This window comes from Sparus aurata, chromosome 4 (assembly GCF_900880675.1).
Source record: "Sparus aurata chromosome 4, fSpaAur1.1, whole genome shotgun sequence".
NCBI lineage: Eukaryota > Metazoa > Chordata > Actinopteri > Spariformes > Sparidae > Sparus > Sparus aurata.
In genome coordinates, this window is record NC_044190.1 from 37,859,678 (window position 1) to 37,873,640 (window position 13,963).

At 41.0% G+C, this 13,963-nt stretch overlaps 1 protein-coding gene across 1 annotated transcript; it reads left to right on the plus strand.

Moving 5' to 3' along the window:
* Window positions 1-4,523: 4,523 nt before the first annotated feature.
* On the plus strand, window positions 4,524-13,688 carry LOC115580744 (cathepsin D). Its single transcript, XM_030415368.1, has 9 exons — window positions 4,524-4,696; window positions 7,796-7,952; window positions 10,221-10,344; window positions 10,441-10,559; window positions 10,649-10,848; window positions 12,156-12,278; window positions 12,475-12,619; window positions 12,782-12,880; window positions 13,134-13,688. The coding sequence occupies exons 1-9, from the start codon at window positions 4,635-4,637 to the stop codon at window positions 13,293-13,295; spliced, it is 1,191 nt and encodes a 396-aa protein (XP_030271228.1). The 5' UTR covers window positions 4,524-4,634; the 3' UTR covers window positions 13,296-13,688.
* The last annotated feature ends 275 nt before the right edge of the window (window positions 13,689-13,963 follow it).

Below are 13,963 nucleotides of genomic sequence, written 5' to 3' on the forward strand. Positions count from 1 at the left end.
CAGAGCAGCTGTTCATACGTCCAGTCGCTCCGATATAAACCTCATGTTGTATCAGAAGGACGTGTAGGGAGGAGGTCGAACACAGGACTCTGAGGTTTGTGTCCCACGTGAAAACAAAAGTCATCCACATTTTCCTAAAGCTGACCAAGCTGCGACCTTTCATAAAGTTAAAGTGAAAGTGCTAGGGGGAAAAACTATGTTAGCATCAAAATCTCTATTTTTAAAACAGTAAGAAGTCTCGACACAACATGAAACTTTGCTGGTAGTATCACCAGGGTCTCTACACATGAACACGAGCATTGAGAACATTGTTTGTGTACACAGAGTTTACTAAAAAGAAGGTTTTTGAACAACTCACGTTAGCAGTAGCTTGTTCCGCTCGCCGCCGTCCTGCCAGTGGAGAAGTGTCGATCTCAGAATGTGACGTAACCTGGAGGACAGTTAAGGTGGAACGCTCCTAAAGCTTAGTTCCAAATAAATGCAGGATAATTTGTTGTTTTGTTGTTAGCGAAAAACAATATTGACCTTGAAGTTGAAAAAGGAGCCTCATATAAGAAACAATACTAAAATCAAAAGCTGGAAAAGTCACGTGAGATCTCGTGGACAGTTGTTGCTGGAAGACAGTAGTTCCACCTTAACCCTCACATTCTGAGATCGACACTTCTCCACTGGCAGGACGGCGGCGAGCGGAACAAGCTACTGCTAACGTGAGTTGTTCAAAAACCTTCTTTTTAGTAAACTCTGTGTACACAAACAATGTTCTCAATGCTCGTGTTCATGTGTAGAGACCCTGGTGATACTACCAGCAAAGTTTCATGTTGTGTCGAGACTTCTTACTGTTTTAAAAATAGAGATTTTGATGCTATCGTAAAAGTGCCCGTAGCACTCCCATTGAAAATGAGTTTGACCCGAAAATGAAAATACGGTAAATCTTAAAAGTGCCTCTTTCATCGTAGATATGCTTTTACACGAAGGTTTGACTCATATACATTCACAAGAAGACCCGAGGTTGCATTTTGGCGAGAGTTTTACTTTAACCATGTTTTAGCTGGTCTGTCTGGCAGGAAGTCTTTCTGACGGAGCCGGTTGCACACAGATAATAAAGACCCGCCTGGTTCAGGCTTCCGCCTCAAATCTGTTTTTTTTTTGCGTACCCAGATTGTTTCCAGAAAGGCTGATGTCTGGACACCAAACCCCAAATCATAGCAGACAGTCTGTCAAATCTGATTTTGCTGCAGTCTGAACTAAAGAATGTGTTTCTGACAACCTGGGGATGAACGGGTTGTTTCAAAGGAGAAGCTGTCATGTTGAAACAGGAGAGAGATGAACACAATCTGCTGTCTCACAGCTGGAAACACACCGCTGCCTCAGACACACGTATATTCTGTAGGATTAAGACCTCAAAAATCCATCCCAGACCGAAAGTGACAAGTGATAAACTGTAATCAGACCAGTGTCGGCCTGCAAGAATTCATCGTAATTATACGTTTTATCTTCCACTCTCTGCTTCAACGTCAAGAGCGACAAAACTCAAACAGTCGATCAAACTGTGAGGTGAACGTTTTGTTACTCAAACTGGAAATAGGTGTGTTTTTTGCTTTGGTGTATCATCAATAAAGTAAATGTTGTGTGCACGATGTAATGGCGACAGAATAATGACACCATCAGCGTTCAGATTGTTTCCCTCCGATCTGCACTTTCTCTGCACCGGGCAGGAAAATGAAGGCTGACCTGTGACACAGTCCCGTCTGCCGTCACGTCTCCATCACAGACTAAATGAAGCAATAAACTCACTCTGTCTCCTGTTAGTTGTTCTTTTTGTGGTATCAGATCAGGAGATATCATCATGAGACACAGATGAACGTGTTCACCTCCTTTATCTGTAAATCTGAGTCACTTCTCTGTTGGTGTCTTCAGCTTGTGACCCGGGTTCCTCTTTGGTGTTGCAGTTTGTCTTTGTTTGAAAAATGTTCTTGTGGTTTTAAAGAACTTTCCCATCAGCACATGAAGCGCTCTGCAGTTTTTGGGCATGTGATTAGTTTTTTTTGTCTCATGCTGCGTTAAAGATTCACATCAAAATGCCGATTGAACTGTTTTGTTGCTGACGAACGCCAGTCGGCCTTTAAATGGATGACACAGCTTTTTTTTTTACAGCTTTGTAACGATGATCAAGTTCATTTCATCCTTCCTCTTTGTGTCTTTATGACTTTGTCGGCCTCTTATAGACAATAATCGACAGCATATGAACCAACTTTACTTTAATTCTGGACTCTGGTTCTAGATATTTTTTTCTCTCCCATAAAGTTAAGAGAATATAAGTTTTTACACAGTGCCGTATTTGTACCCCCATCTGACTTCATCCTCTGGGGACCATGAATGTCATGACGACCGAGATCGACCAACATGACTGACAATTAAACACCAGAGAACAATAAATATTAATTTTTACGTTCACAGCTGTTATTGATCCTCTAAAACGTCTCTTATTATCTCTGACTGATGCAGCTCGACTATAAAAAGCATTACTGGATTCTGTCTGAAGTCATTTTTCAGGCATTAAGTTGCAGAATTAACAGATTCATCTCGTGCTCCTGAACATGACTCAGCCGTTTCTGAACCACGCGTTCATTTTCGCAACAGCAGGCGACTGAAACATGTGGCGCCGATGTCACGAAATCAGAAACACCACGTGAAGCGCACTGCAAATCCTGACAGAGTCATCCGTGACACTTTCATTTCTTAATATGCTTTAGTCACACTGAGTAGTGAAAGTAGCCGGTTAACAGCAGGAATACACTTCTGTGACAGTTTCCTGATTATTATTTGTGTTTGTGTCCTTTTCTGTGCCCTCATTAATGTAAAGCTCCCATTACGTATCATTATTATTAATTATCTAGAAGCAGAAAGGAGGATTTGCTGTTATTTGAACCTGCTAACGACAAACACAGATTGTCATTGTAAGTTTGAAGCAGCATGTTAACAGGTTTCACATCCTTCAGTTCAGTCGTGCTGCAGCTGCTCCTGTGTGATTATTCTTCCTGCAGATTTAATCACGCAAGTCAGTTTATTATGCAAATGACACATTTTACTGAAGGATAATTGTCAATTCTTATCATATTTGGGCTTTATTGTGTTATTTCTTCAATCAGTCTTGCTCTCTGACTTTAAATATGCTGTTAAATATCCAATTATCCGTATAGCTCCCTGTCAGTATGTAAATGTGTCGGAAATGAAGAAAGAGCCTTTCTGTAATTATCTTTTAATAGCTCAGAGTTTCCCACTGAGAGTGAAAGGTTTGGTTGAACGCTGAAGGAGACTCCTGATGTCGGCCTCTGATTTGTGGGATGAGGCAGCCACTCGCTGTTCAGTCCCCGTCATTACAGCGAAAACACCAACATGGAGTTTATTTATTGGAGAGACGACGACGTGCCCACTGACACGCCAGCAGCCTTTAAATAATTAACATCTCAAGTAAATATTTCCCGGCGTGCTGGGCAGAAAAAAATTGAATAAAATGCAAAATATATATTTGTGAAAGCATGAGTGCCTGAATGTAACTAAGTACATTTACTCAAGTACTGTACATGAGTACAAATATGAGGTTTTTCCTTTTTATCCCACTTTTCTTCTCCACATGAACATGAACCTTGTTCCCCTACATGTTCTGTCTTCCTGTCTCACTGACACTAAAAACTGGATTAGTAAAACAAAAACATTTAAAAGAAAACAACAGAAAGAAGATTTTTTTAATAATAATAATAATAATAAATTTTATTACAAAGCGCCTTTCAGGACACTCACGGACACTTTACAGAGGGACATCCGAAAAAACATTGGATAAAAAAATAAAAATAACATTTAAAACATTCAATAAGACAACATTCAAACATCCAAATACAAAGAAAGAGAAACATACAATTAACAACATTTCAAAAACATCAGTGAAAATACAGTGTGCAACAAAATTGAACAAAAGAAGATTTTTTACACATGAAACACATGAAAAGCAAATAAAATATGTTTTGTCATAAATTAAACTGCCCAACATTTAATCGACAGTATTTGGGTAATTGGATAAAAGTTAGTTAATATGTGAAAACATTTCATTTTTCCAGCGTGTGAGGCGTTGCTGTGTCATTTGAGGGATTTTTAAGGCTTTGCACTGTGTCTTGTCATTTTAAAATCTATTCTATTGTTGCTTATTTTCCTATTTCTTCACTCGTTTTAATGTTTTGTTTCTTGATGTCTCTTTACTTGTTTTTAGTGTATTTTAAATGCAATTTTAATTGTATTTTAATGTAATTTAATGCCCCAGTAAAGCACTTTGAGTTGTGTCTGAACTGTGCAATACAAATAAACACCCCTTGTCTTTAATATTAATACATAATCAATCACAGAGGACACTTTCCTGCAGGATGACTGAGACTTTTTGAGTGCAGGGGTCAGTACGGTGGCCGACGCGTGCACCTGCCGTTCTGGACCGCCGGAAGTGACGTCAGTCCCAACGGCTCAGCCTCACGTGACGGTGAGTCCACTCCTCCAGTCAGCTGATAAAAGTCGGTGATTTAACGACAACAAGTCGAAGTGCTCAGTCATCTTTGTGTCCATGATTCTGTGACTCTCGGACTGTTACGATGAGGAGCCTGGTCCTGTTCGTGTTCGCGGCGCTGGTTCTGACCACCGACGCGCTGGTTCGGTAAGAAATGAACGTTAACCGGCTGGAATTTGTTGTTTATAACCGACATGACCGCAGAGTAATGTGAACTAATGAGGGCTTACATGCGACTTACACAATGTTCCTTCTGTTACTCAACGCTTTACGACACAAACGGTCCGACTGCTCATTTAAAACCTGAAATATCTGCTGTGTGTTGAAGCGGAGGCTGTCAGTTAGCTAACGGCTACATGCGCAGACAGCTAACGCTAACATTAGCAAACATTAGCTAGTTTATCTCTCAACAGCTGCTCTGTTTCTTTGTCACTGTTTGTTCCAGCGAGGAGTTCATCTTGTGACCTTCAGTATGATTTATATTCATGGCCACTGTGGTCTCAACACTTCCACACTGATTGTAGAGCTTCACATTATAAAGAGGTGGTTTAGTTTGAATTAAATGATTTGAAATAGGCCAATCAAGCTGCAAAGAATTGAGTCATAAAGGGAGAAGATGTATTAATCTCTTTGGGGAAGAAGCATTGTACTATTTGAAGTGAAACTAGCCATTCTACACGATTAAAATACATTAAAATGTATCATTAAAACATTAAAAGTAAAGTTATGGAAGTATTTGCAACACAATATCTGTAATTATCAAAGTTAAAACTAAAAGTAGGCCCCCTTTGTTGTGTTTTATTGGATCGTTATGAATGTAAAATCTTAAGTTAAACTGTATTAATACAGAAGAGATCATTGATCGGTGACCCTTACTTACAATGACAAACAATAACAAGGAGAAATGGTGACAATGTCAAAGCGGTCACACAAAGAGGATCTAAAAAGTAAAAGTAATTATTGTTTTATGCCAGATAATATGATAAAAATGTAATCAATTCAGTTACAGTAAAACAGCAAAACTTTGCAGACATGTCAGATAATTAAATAGATAAAATACAATAAAAAATACAGTTATTGATGTGGAAAATCTGTGTTTTTTTGTCATTCTATACTTTGAGGAGCACTGTGTCGTTTTGGAGAAGAAATTCAAACAGTTTATTAATGAGGTAGTAATACAAAATCTGAAATATTTATTTTTTCCAGAAGTAAATAAATAAGATGTTCTTCGAGGAAAATAAGCTCCCAGAACACTGTTTGACACTAGACAGGTGGCAGGGTCCGCCACATATAAACAAAGTGAAACAGTATAAAACTGTGTCCTTTTTAAGGTCAGTTTGTTTTTTAAGTCATGAAAATGAATATCCTTCTCTTCTGATTAAAACTCTTCATCAAAACTACAAAGTGCAACCTCAGTGGTTTATTTTATTATTAAATATAAAAACCGCGCTAGAACTGAACATTTCAGTCATGATAGAAAAGAGAAGAAGAAGAAGAAGAAGATGACATAATTAATCCAAGAGCTGCTGGGAGGAAGTATTCATTGATGAAGTCATGGCAGTAGAATAGCCTCCTGCCTAATCATTGTGAATGTAAACTATTTTAATTTAGGATAATTTAAGATAATTTCATACAGTGTTATGTCATGAATTTATCCACATTTTTAAATTTAAAATCTTAATCTGAGAGGTAATAAGTAACTCTGTCAGATAAAAGAAGTGGCTCAAAAGTTCCAATATTTGTGGAGTGAAAGGACATAGTATTCAGTCAGTGTGACTCTCAGTACTGAGTCCAAACAGTGATGTGTTTTTATAGTGGAGGAACACAGAGGGTGAGGCTCGTTCACACCTTCAACTGTACTTGGTGAAAAGGGAAAAAAAGCGTGGTACAGCATGTTCTAACTGAAGCAGTTACCTGGTAAAATGTCAAGTGAGAAACCACTCCTGTATCATGTGAAAGGTTTAAGAAAAGCTTTTGTGTCTGTTGCACTTGCAGAAAACTTCCCTAAGTTTATTGAACTGTGTTGCACATGTGTCAGTAGCTCCGTCAGTCGATCAGAAGACAAAATGTTCTTGGCCTCCTGACATCAGTGTCACAGTCACGCAGAATAGATGCCTCTAGTGGTTCCTGAAGTGGGGGATGGGCCCCCTCTAGGGGACACGGCGAGGCTGAATGAATGAGATATGGTTCTGCACTGCTTCCAAAACACGGCCACATTTATGATAAAGCAGACAAATCAACAGTGAACGTGACAACTGCTGCAAAGCAATGACGAGCAAATGTGTGCAAACCTGTTGAAAGCAGTTGGTGCTGTTAGTAAAACTCTTGAATGTGCTGATGTTGGCTGTCACTCACTTAACAACAGAGTCACATTTTATATATTCTTGGATGTTTCTCAGCTGATGTTTTTTGCTTTTTATAATCACCTTCTATTTGGTCTGATCTCATTTTGTTTCTAGTTTCCTGCCCGTCTGATATTTTGTTTCTAAATGCTTTTATTGTGAAGCACTGAAACATGCTACACTACTTTTCTGACACATTGCATTTGTAGGCATGATTAGCTGATATTCATGAAGGATTGTGAATTTTAGCCCTCTGCATTTACTCTTCATGTGTTGAAGAAAAGAGCTTCCACTGAGTCAGTTGTAACTCGCATGACTATCTTCTACATCAGCTGCTGAGTGTAGCAGGAGGGACGTTTAGTATTCAGAGAGCCGCGCTGGTCACATGTTTACCAATAGACACCAAAAGGCTTTTACAGAAACCCGACGGTGGACGTTTGCAGGCACTGATGTTAAATGTATGACTTGGTGTCGTGTTGCATTTCTTCAGAGGGAAACAGAGGTGAAGCCTTATAGCTGTGCAGGTTAGACAGACAACAGGTCGAACAGGCTAAAACTAATGCCGTCTAATACAACAACCTGTAATCAATCCTTCCTTTATGTTGGTTATAATATTCTGTTTGTTTATAAACTTGTATAATTGGGTGTGCTCTGCTCTCGGGCCTTGCTGTATTATGCAGAATAATGTTTTGCAACACTCTGAAGGATATCACCGTGCAGATAAAGATAAAATATGTGGGTCAGATCTTATCTGCTGGGCCACCAGTTGCGTTTGTGCTTTACAAATGAAGTCTTCAGATTAAATCTCCTTCGCACTCGTACTATAATTTGATTCAGTCCTTTTTTAAAAGAGGAACTGGATGTGGGTGGAACCAGGTTCCTGAATCTCTTCTTCCCGTTTCAGAATTCCCTTAAAGAAATTCCGTTCCATCAGACGTGAGCTGACGGACTCGGGGAGGACCGCGGAGGAGCTCCTGGCTGGCAAACACTCCACTAAGTACAACTTTGGCTTCCCCTCCAGCAATGCACCCACTCCAGAAACCCTGAAGAACTACCTTGACGTAAGCATCACTCTCCAAACGTCTGACCTGCGGGCTCCTCACTCTCTCTAATGCACCCTTCAGAAGCCGAGCTCAGGCAGAGCCACAACAAAGGTCCTGTTGTGTTGTGGCCGCCTCTGCTTTTCTCTGTAAATCCTCCAGGCTAAATGGAAAATCAGACTTGCCTGTCAGGTCTAGCACATTTTTTTTAGAACGGCTGATTCATTGTGGTGTTGGCTAATATCAGCTATAACCTGTGAGAGTGACCGAAGAGGAACATTCAACACATGACTGCTGACTCAGTGCCGGCACCTGATCTTTAAGCCTCTTGAGTCTCGTCAGCTGACCGAGTTTGTTTGTTTGCTCTCAGTTTTACTGGACCTATTAGCCAATCACCTTATCTTTTATGATGACATCAGTCAGCCTCTCTGGATTGTAAGGAAGTAGGAGAGTGCAGAAACAGTTTAATGGTTCAGGCTTTCACATAAATGCATCAGGGGAAAGAAACTAGCCTGGTGAATAGATGCAGGGAGACGTATCGTCTCATCACACATCAGAATCAGAACATCTGTTGGTCAGTAACAAGTCTGCAGGACAGAACTGCCAAAGATGTTCGAGGTTATTTAGAAACCGTCTCTCCATTACAGAGCTTACACGTCAGAGAATCGGACACTAAGTTGTTTTGACTGTAATAAAGTGTTTTCATTACAAGTGATAATGAGTTTAACAGTTTGAGTTAAAAGATAAATGTCAGAAAAGCTTCACTAGTATTTGGTTTATTCCCTTTTGCTTTAATGTCAGAATGCACTGGAGCTGCAGGGACTCCACAAACCTCCTGACTCCTGTTGTCCCAGCATGATCTGACCGTGTTCCACAAAGCTTCTTCACCGTTTGTTCTCAGGCGTTCTGTTTCCAAACACCCCGATAAATGTTGACGGGTGTTGAGATCAGGTGACAGTCAGGACTTCTTTGGTCTTCTGTCAAAGCTTTGAGGTGCGTTTGGGCTCATTCGCCTGCTACTCAGCAGTGCATGGATCTCCAAACTGCTTTCAGAAACTGGATTATTTTTATCTACAGAACGATCTGCTGCATTTCCTCAGAAACTCTGACCATCACCCTGAATAATCCACAGACCTCATGAACCATCTTCACTACAAATACTGACAAATAATCTTTATAAAAGCTATTCAATTTGTTCCCAAATCTTTTTAACCCTTGATTTAATATTTATTTCATCTCACTCACTCAAAAAACACACAAACACAAGTGCTACAGGTGGAAATCAAATCTGTTGTAAAACTTCATTTTTCAAGCATGGAAAGCTGATGGAGATTCAACATGTAATTTAAACCATCATCATGAAGTAAAATGATACAGAACTGTTCTCAATAACTCCACAAGCTGTTCGGCCTAACGTAAAACACTGAGTAACTGGTTGAATTTCATCACTTTCCTTTTGTAAAATTGATTTAAATGTTACTTGTAGCTGTGTGAACATGCAGACGACACAATGTGCAGATGACATGTTTGTCATGTATACCAGTGAGAACTGCAGCATGACTGTCTGTTCATTAAGATCTGTGCTTTGCTGATTTCAGTGTTTTAGTTTTTATTTTGAAATATTCAAAAAACATAATGTTGTCGGAGTCACTGAAACAAGAAATGTTGCAGAAATCCTACAGACAGAAGCTTCAAACTCTGCACAAATAAAACCAAAACTATCTGAACAGATAATTCTGTAGTTTGTGCAAAACCAACTCAAAGCAACAACCCATCACAGATTCAATCAAAAAGGGGAAAAACAGCTTTCTAATCTGGCTGAGAAAGGGAAGTGCTCTGAGGTCTGGATGACTCGACAAAACTCTGACATGAAGGTTTTCACCCGAGTGGTTTTCAGTCACGCGGAGGAGAAGTTTGCTTCGGCTCCGGCCTGTGTGGAGAAATCATTTATAGTGTCATGCTGTCATTTTGAAACTTTAACGAGTGATTTATAGACGTGACTCAGTAACTATTTGACCTGCGTCCTAATAACTGACAGCTGTGCAGCGTCCTCAGCACTGAGAACAAAATGTTGTTGTTGTTGTTTTAACCATTAAACCGGCTCCGCTTCTCTACCTTAAAGGATTATTGTAATCTCTTCTCCTGAAAACATGAGATCAGCTCCAGGATTATGTACTGGTGGGTTTTTAAAGATCAGAGTCGTGGAGCAACCAGGAAATCTCCTCAGGTTTTCAAGACACTGACAGTTTGTTTTTACTGATGATTATGTTCCTGTCTTCTGTCGACCAGGCGCAGTATTACGGTGAGATCGGCCTGGGGACTCCTCCTCAGCTCTTCACTGTGGTGTTTGATACGGGCTCCTCCAACCTGTGGGTGCCCTCCGTTCACTGCTCCCTCTTAGACATCGCCTGCTGTAAGTCTGACTGTAGTTATCACAGAGACTTTAAAATGCCATCTCTACTCCAACCTTAAATATAACATCTTGTCTCCCTTTTTGTTCCTTTGTCAGTGCTTCACCACAAATATAATTCTGCCAAGTCCAGCACATACGTGAAGAACGGCACCGCCTTTGCAATCCAGTATGGATCCGGCAGTCTGTCGGGCTACCTCAGTCAGGACACATGCACAGTAAGATCATCTCACACGTTTGCATCACGATAAACTGTGTTTCAGTAGAGTAACTAACTTGTGGGTGTTTTTGAATCTTTCTCTTATAGATCGGAGACATCGCGGTGGAGAAACAGCTTTTCGGAGAAGCCATCAAGCAGCCCGGTGTGACCTTCATCGCTGCCAAGTTTGACGGCATCCTCGGCATGGCCTACCCACGCATCTCTGTGGACGGTGTGGCTCCCGTCTTTGACAACATCATGAGCCAGAAGAAGGTGGAGAAGAACGTCTTCTCCTTCTACCTGAACAGGTGGGACAACAGAGTACTAACAAACCCACTGTACACGACTGAATCAGCACCAAACCACAGACGGGCAGAGTGAGAGAGACTAGTTGGTGAAGAAAGAAGAGCAGGTAGCAGCTAAAGAAGCGGATGTATTTGTTGATGGAATCAGTATTGGACTTGTATTCATCTGTTGCACAAGAAGCTAATGTTGCTTCATGTCTGCTGGATGTCTAAATTAACAGATCTGACGTTTAAACAGACGTTCAATCTAAGACGAGTCAAATAGTCTAAAAGTAAGAAAACACTGAACACAGTTTAATGGTTAAGATGAAACCTTGTGGAGACAAATGTTTGAGTGTTATACTGGATCAGTTGGTAAGATGTGTTCTGGGACTTCCTTTAACTCAAACTGAACCTTGTGTGGTTTTGTCAGCTGTTTTCTACTTTTTTTCCACCACACCAAAAATTGTGACCTTTTAGTTTAGTGATGTTAAAATTCGATTGTTCTCAGCGTCTCTTTGTTACGAGTGAAGGGAACCGAGCCGCCACCACCGACTTCCCTTCCTTTTGTTTTTCGTAGTGTTTGCTGCTTTCAGGTCCCTCTTTTACCAATGGACCTGTTTACCTGTGCAATGTTCCAAACAGGTGTTTTTGGAGAACTGTCAGTCATGTGTTGCAGCACCTGTGACGGTCTCTATAATTTATCTGAGAATTTTGATGAGTGATGGAAAAGGCAAAGACAAAATATTGAGTTTTAAAGCTGCTTTACACTCTTAAACAGGCATGTTGGCCGGTCTGCCATCATGTTGAAAAACCGTCATCCTGCGAACACGAGCAGGTGTTGTTGGTTCATAGCAACAGTGTCTCTGCAGGAGATAACAGCAGGACAAACAGCTGCAGGTAGCTTATTCTCACAAGAGAACATATGACAGCATTTCTTGTCTGTGTCTGAATTTAGTGTTTTGAATATTCTTGTTTATGTTAGGTGACTTTGTTTGACTGTATGAGGGAGTTTCTGATTTAATGAGTTATTGACTGAACACAGATGTTTATTTGGAGAACCGTCATAAATGTATTGGACTAGATTTAAAGCCGCACTCATATTTATTGTTATACTAACAGTGGGTAAAGATTGTTGCGTGACAGAGAAACATTATGTAACTCGGCAGATCATTTAAGCAGTCAGACAGTTACAGTGACTCCGGTGAGCTAAACACCCATCAGATGGAAACACAACTCCAAATAAATGATGATGTTACTTAACGTTTAAACAGGAAACAGTTCTCTGCTTCAGTGGTGCGTTAACTCCTTAAATGTTTTGATCATGTCAGGAACCCCGACACCGAGCCCGGCGGTGAGCTGCTGCTCGGAGGGACTGACCCCAAATACTACAGCGGAGACTTCAACTACGTCAACATCACCCGCCAGGCGTACTGGCAGATCCACATGGACGGGTGAGCATCAGTACACTCTGTACTGTTTAATCACAGATTGAATAAATCATGATTTGGGGCTGTCAGGGGGACAAAACAAGCAAACTGAAGACATCATCTTGAGCTCTGGGAAACTGTGACAGGCATTTTTTAAATCACTGGTTAATTAAAAAATAAATAGTAGTTGCTTCATTATGTGCTTGACTGTGTGTGTCAGGATGTCAGTGGGAACCCAGCTGAGTCTGTGTGGGAGCGGCTGTGAAGCCATCGTGGACACCGGGACGTCTCTGATCACCGGGCCCTCAGCGGAGGTCAGGTCCCTGCAGAAAGCCATCGGAGCCACTCCACTCATCCAGGGAGAGGTGAGAAACTCACCTGACGCAGAACACAACTACGACACTGTGTCACTGCTAACGTGGAATCAGATCAACATCATGCTTTTATCGTCATGTCGATTGTAGTTGGATTTACAATTAAACAAATGAACTGTGTGTATTAAGAGTTGTGTTGTGGTTGTGTTTCAGTACATGGTGAGCTGTGACAAAGTCCCGACGCTGCCTGTCATCACCTTCAAAGTTGGCGGACAGTCTTACTCTCTGACCGGAGAGCAGTACATCCTCAAGGTGAGACTGAGCACCTGACATGTTGTTTATCCTCCAGCAGGAGGCGACAGAGAGGCAGCTCCCACACCAACAATACAACTCTGTCACTGAGCGTTGCGTCATAACAAACCAAACAAGTGCAGCTCTGTGTCCCGGCAGAGGCAGGAGGCTGTTTGTTGTCTGAGCAGCGATCACACACAGATCCATCCAGCTGATTGTGTTGTTGCGTTGAGTTTCTCTTTCTGACTGTGTCGTTCTCCTTCATGTCGTCCAGGTGAGTCAGGCTGGAAAGACCATGTGTCTGAGCGGCTTCATGGGTCTGGACATCCCCGCCCCCGCCGGGCCCCTGTGGATTCTGGGAGACGTCTTCATCGGCCAGTACTACACCGTCTTCGATCGGGACAACAACCGGGTCGGCTTCGCCAAGTCTAAATAAGCACATCCTGCGCTGGAGCAACTCGTCCAAGTGCAAAGCTTAAAATCCAAGTAAATTTGTGCTGCACATGTTTTCTGTTGCTTTGCAATCAAACCGTATTTAGCAATAGATTCTGTGTAGAGCCTGAATGCACTGATCTGAACTATTTGTACGATTTGTCGGGTGTGAAACAGATTTGATAGGATGTGTGAGGAGTGAACATGATCAGCTGATTGTGTTGGTCCTGATTCTTTTAAAACATCTAAGTGTCTTTTTTTTTTTTTTTTTTTAAATCAGGGAGCCGTTTTAAACAAACACTTTTAATTTGCGTTTCAGGAGGAAGTTGTTCCTCTACTACTGACTTTGTGATGTATCTTCATGTGATTGGCCTGAATAAACAGTTTTTAAAACAAATCTTTTGTTTACTGTGTCGTCTAGTTTTAATATGGGGGGGAAAATCTTTAACTTTGCTCCCAGAGACAAACTAAAGGTGGGACTTTATTAAACTAAGTGAATCAAAAACAATGCAACAGAACCAAAAATATAATCTTTTATAATCCAAACTTTCTTCTTCCCCATGAAAATCTGGCTGTTGCATTACCCACAATGCAACTGGTCCCATCTGAGATACAGGTGTGCGATGTAGCAGCAGAGACGAGGATCAGCGACACGTCTCGTACTTTCACTTC

Bases quoted from the DNA above. Each gene is read 5' to 3' on its own strand.
- LOC115580744 (XM_030415368.1), top strand. From the start codon at position 4,635: ATGAGGAGCCTGGTCCTGTTCGTGTTCGCGGCGCTGGTTCTGACCACC. The intron at 4,697-7,795 runs GTAAGAAATGAA...TTCCCGTTTCAG, and splicing joins ACCACCGACGCGCTGGTTCG to AATTCCCTTAAAGAAATTCC. The intron at 12,881-13,133 runs GTGAGACTGAGC...CATGTCGTCCAG, and splicing joins GAGAGCAGTACATCCTCAAG to GTGAGTCAGGCTGGAAAGAC.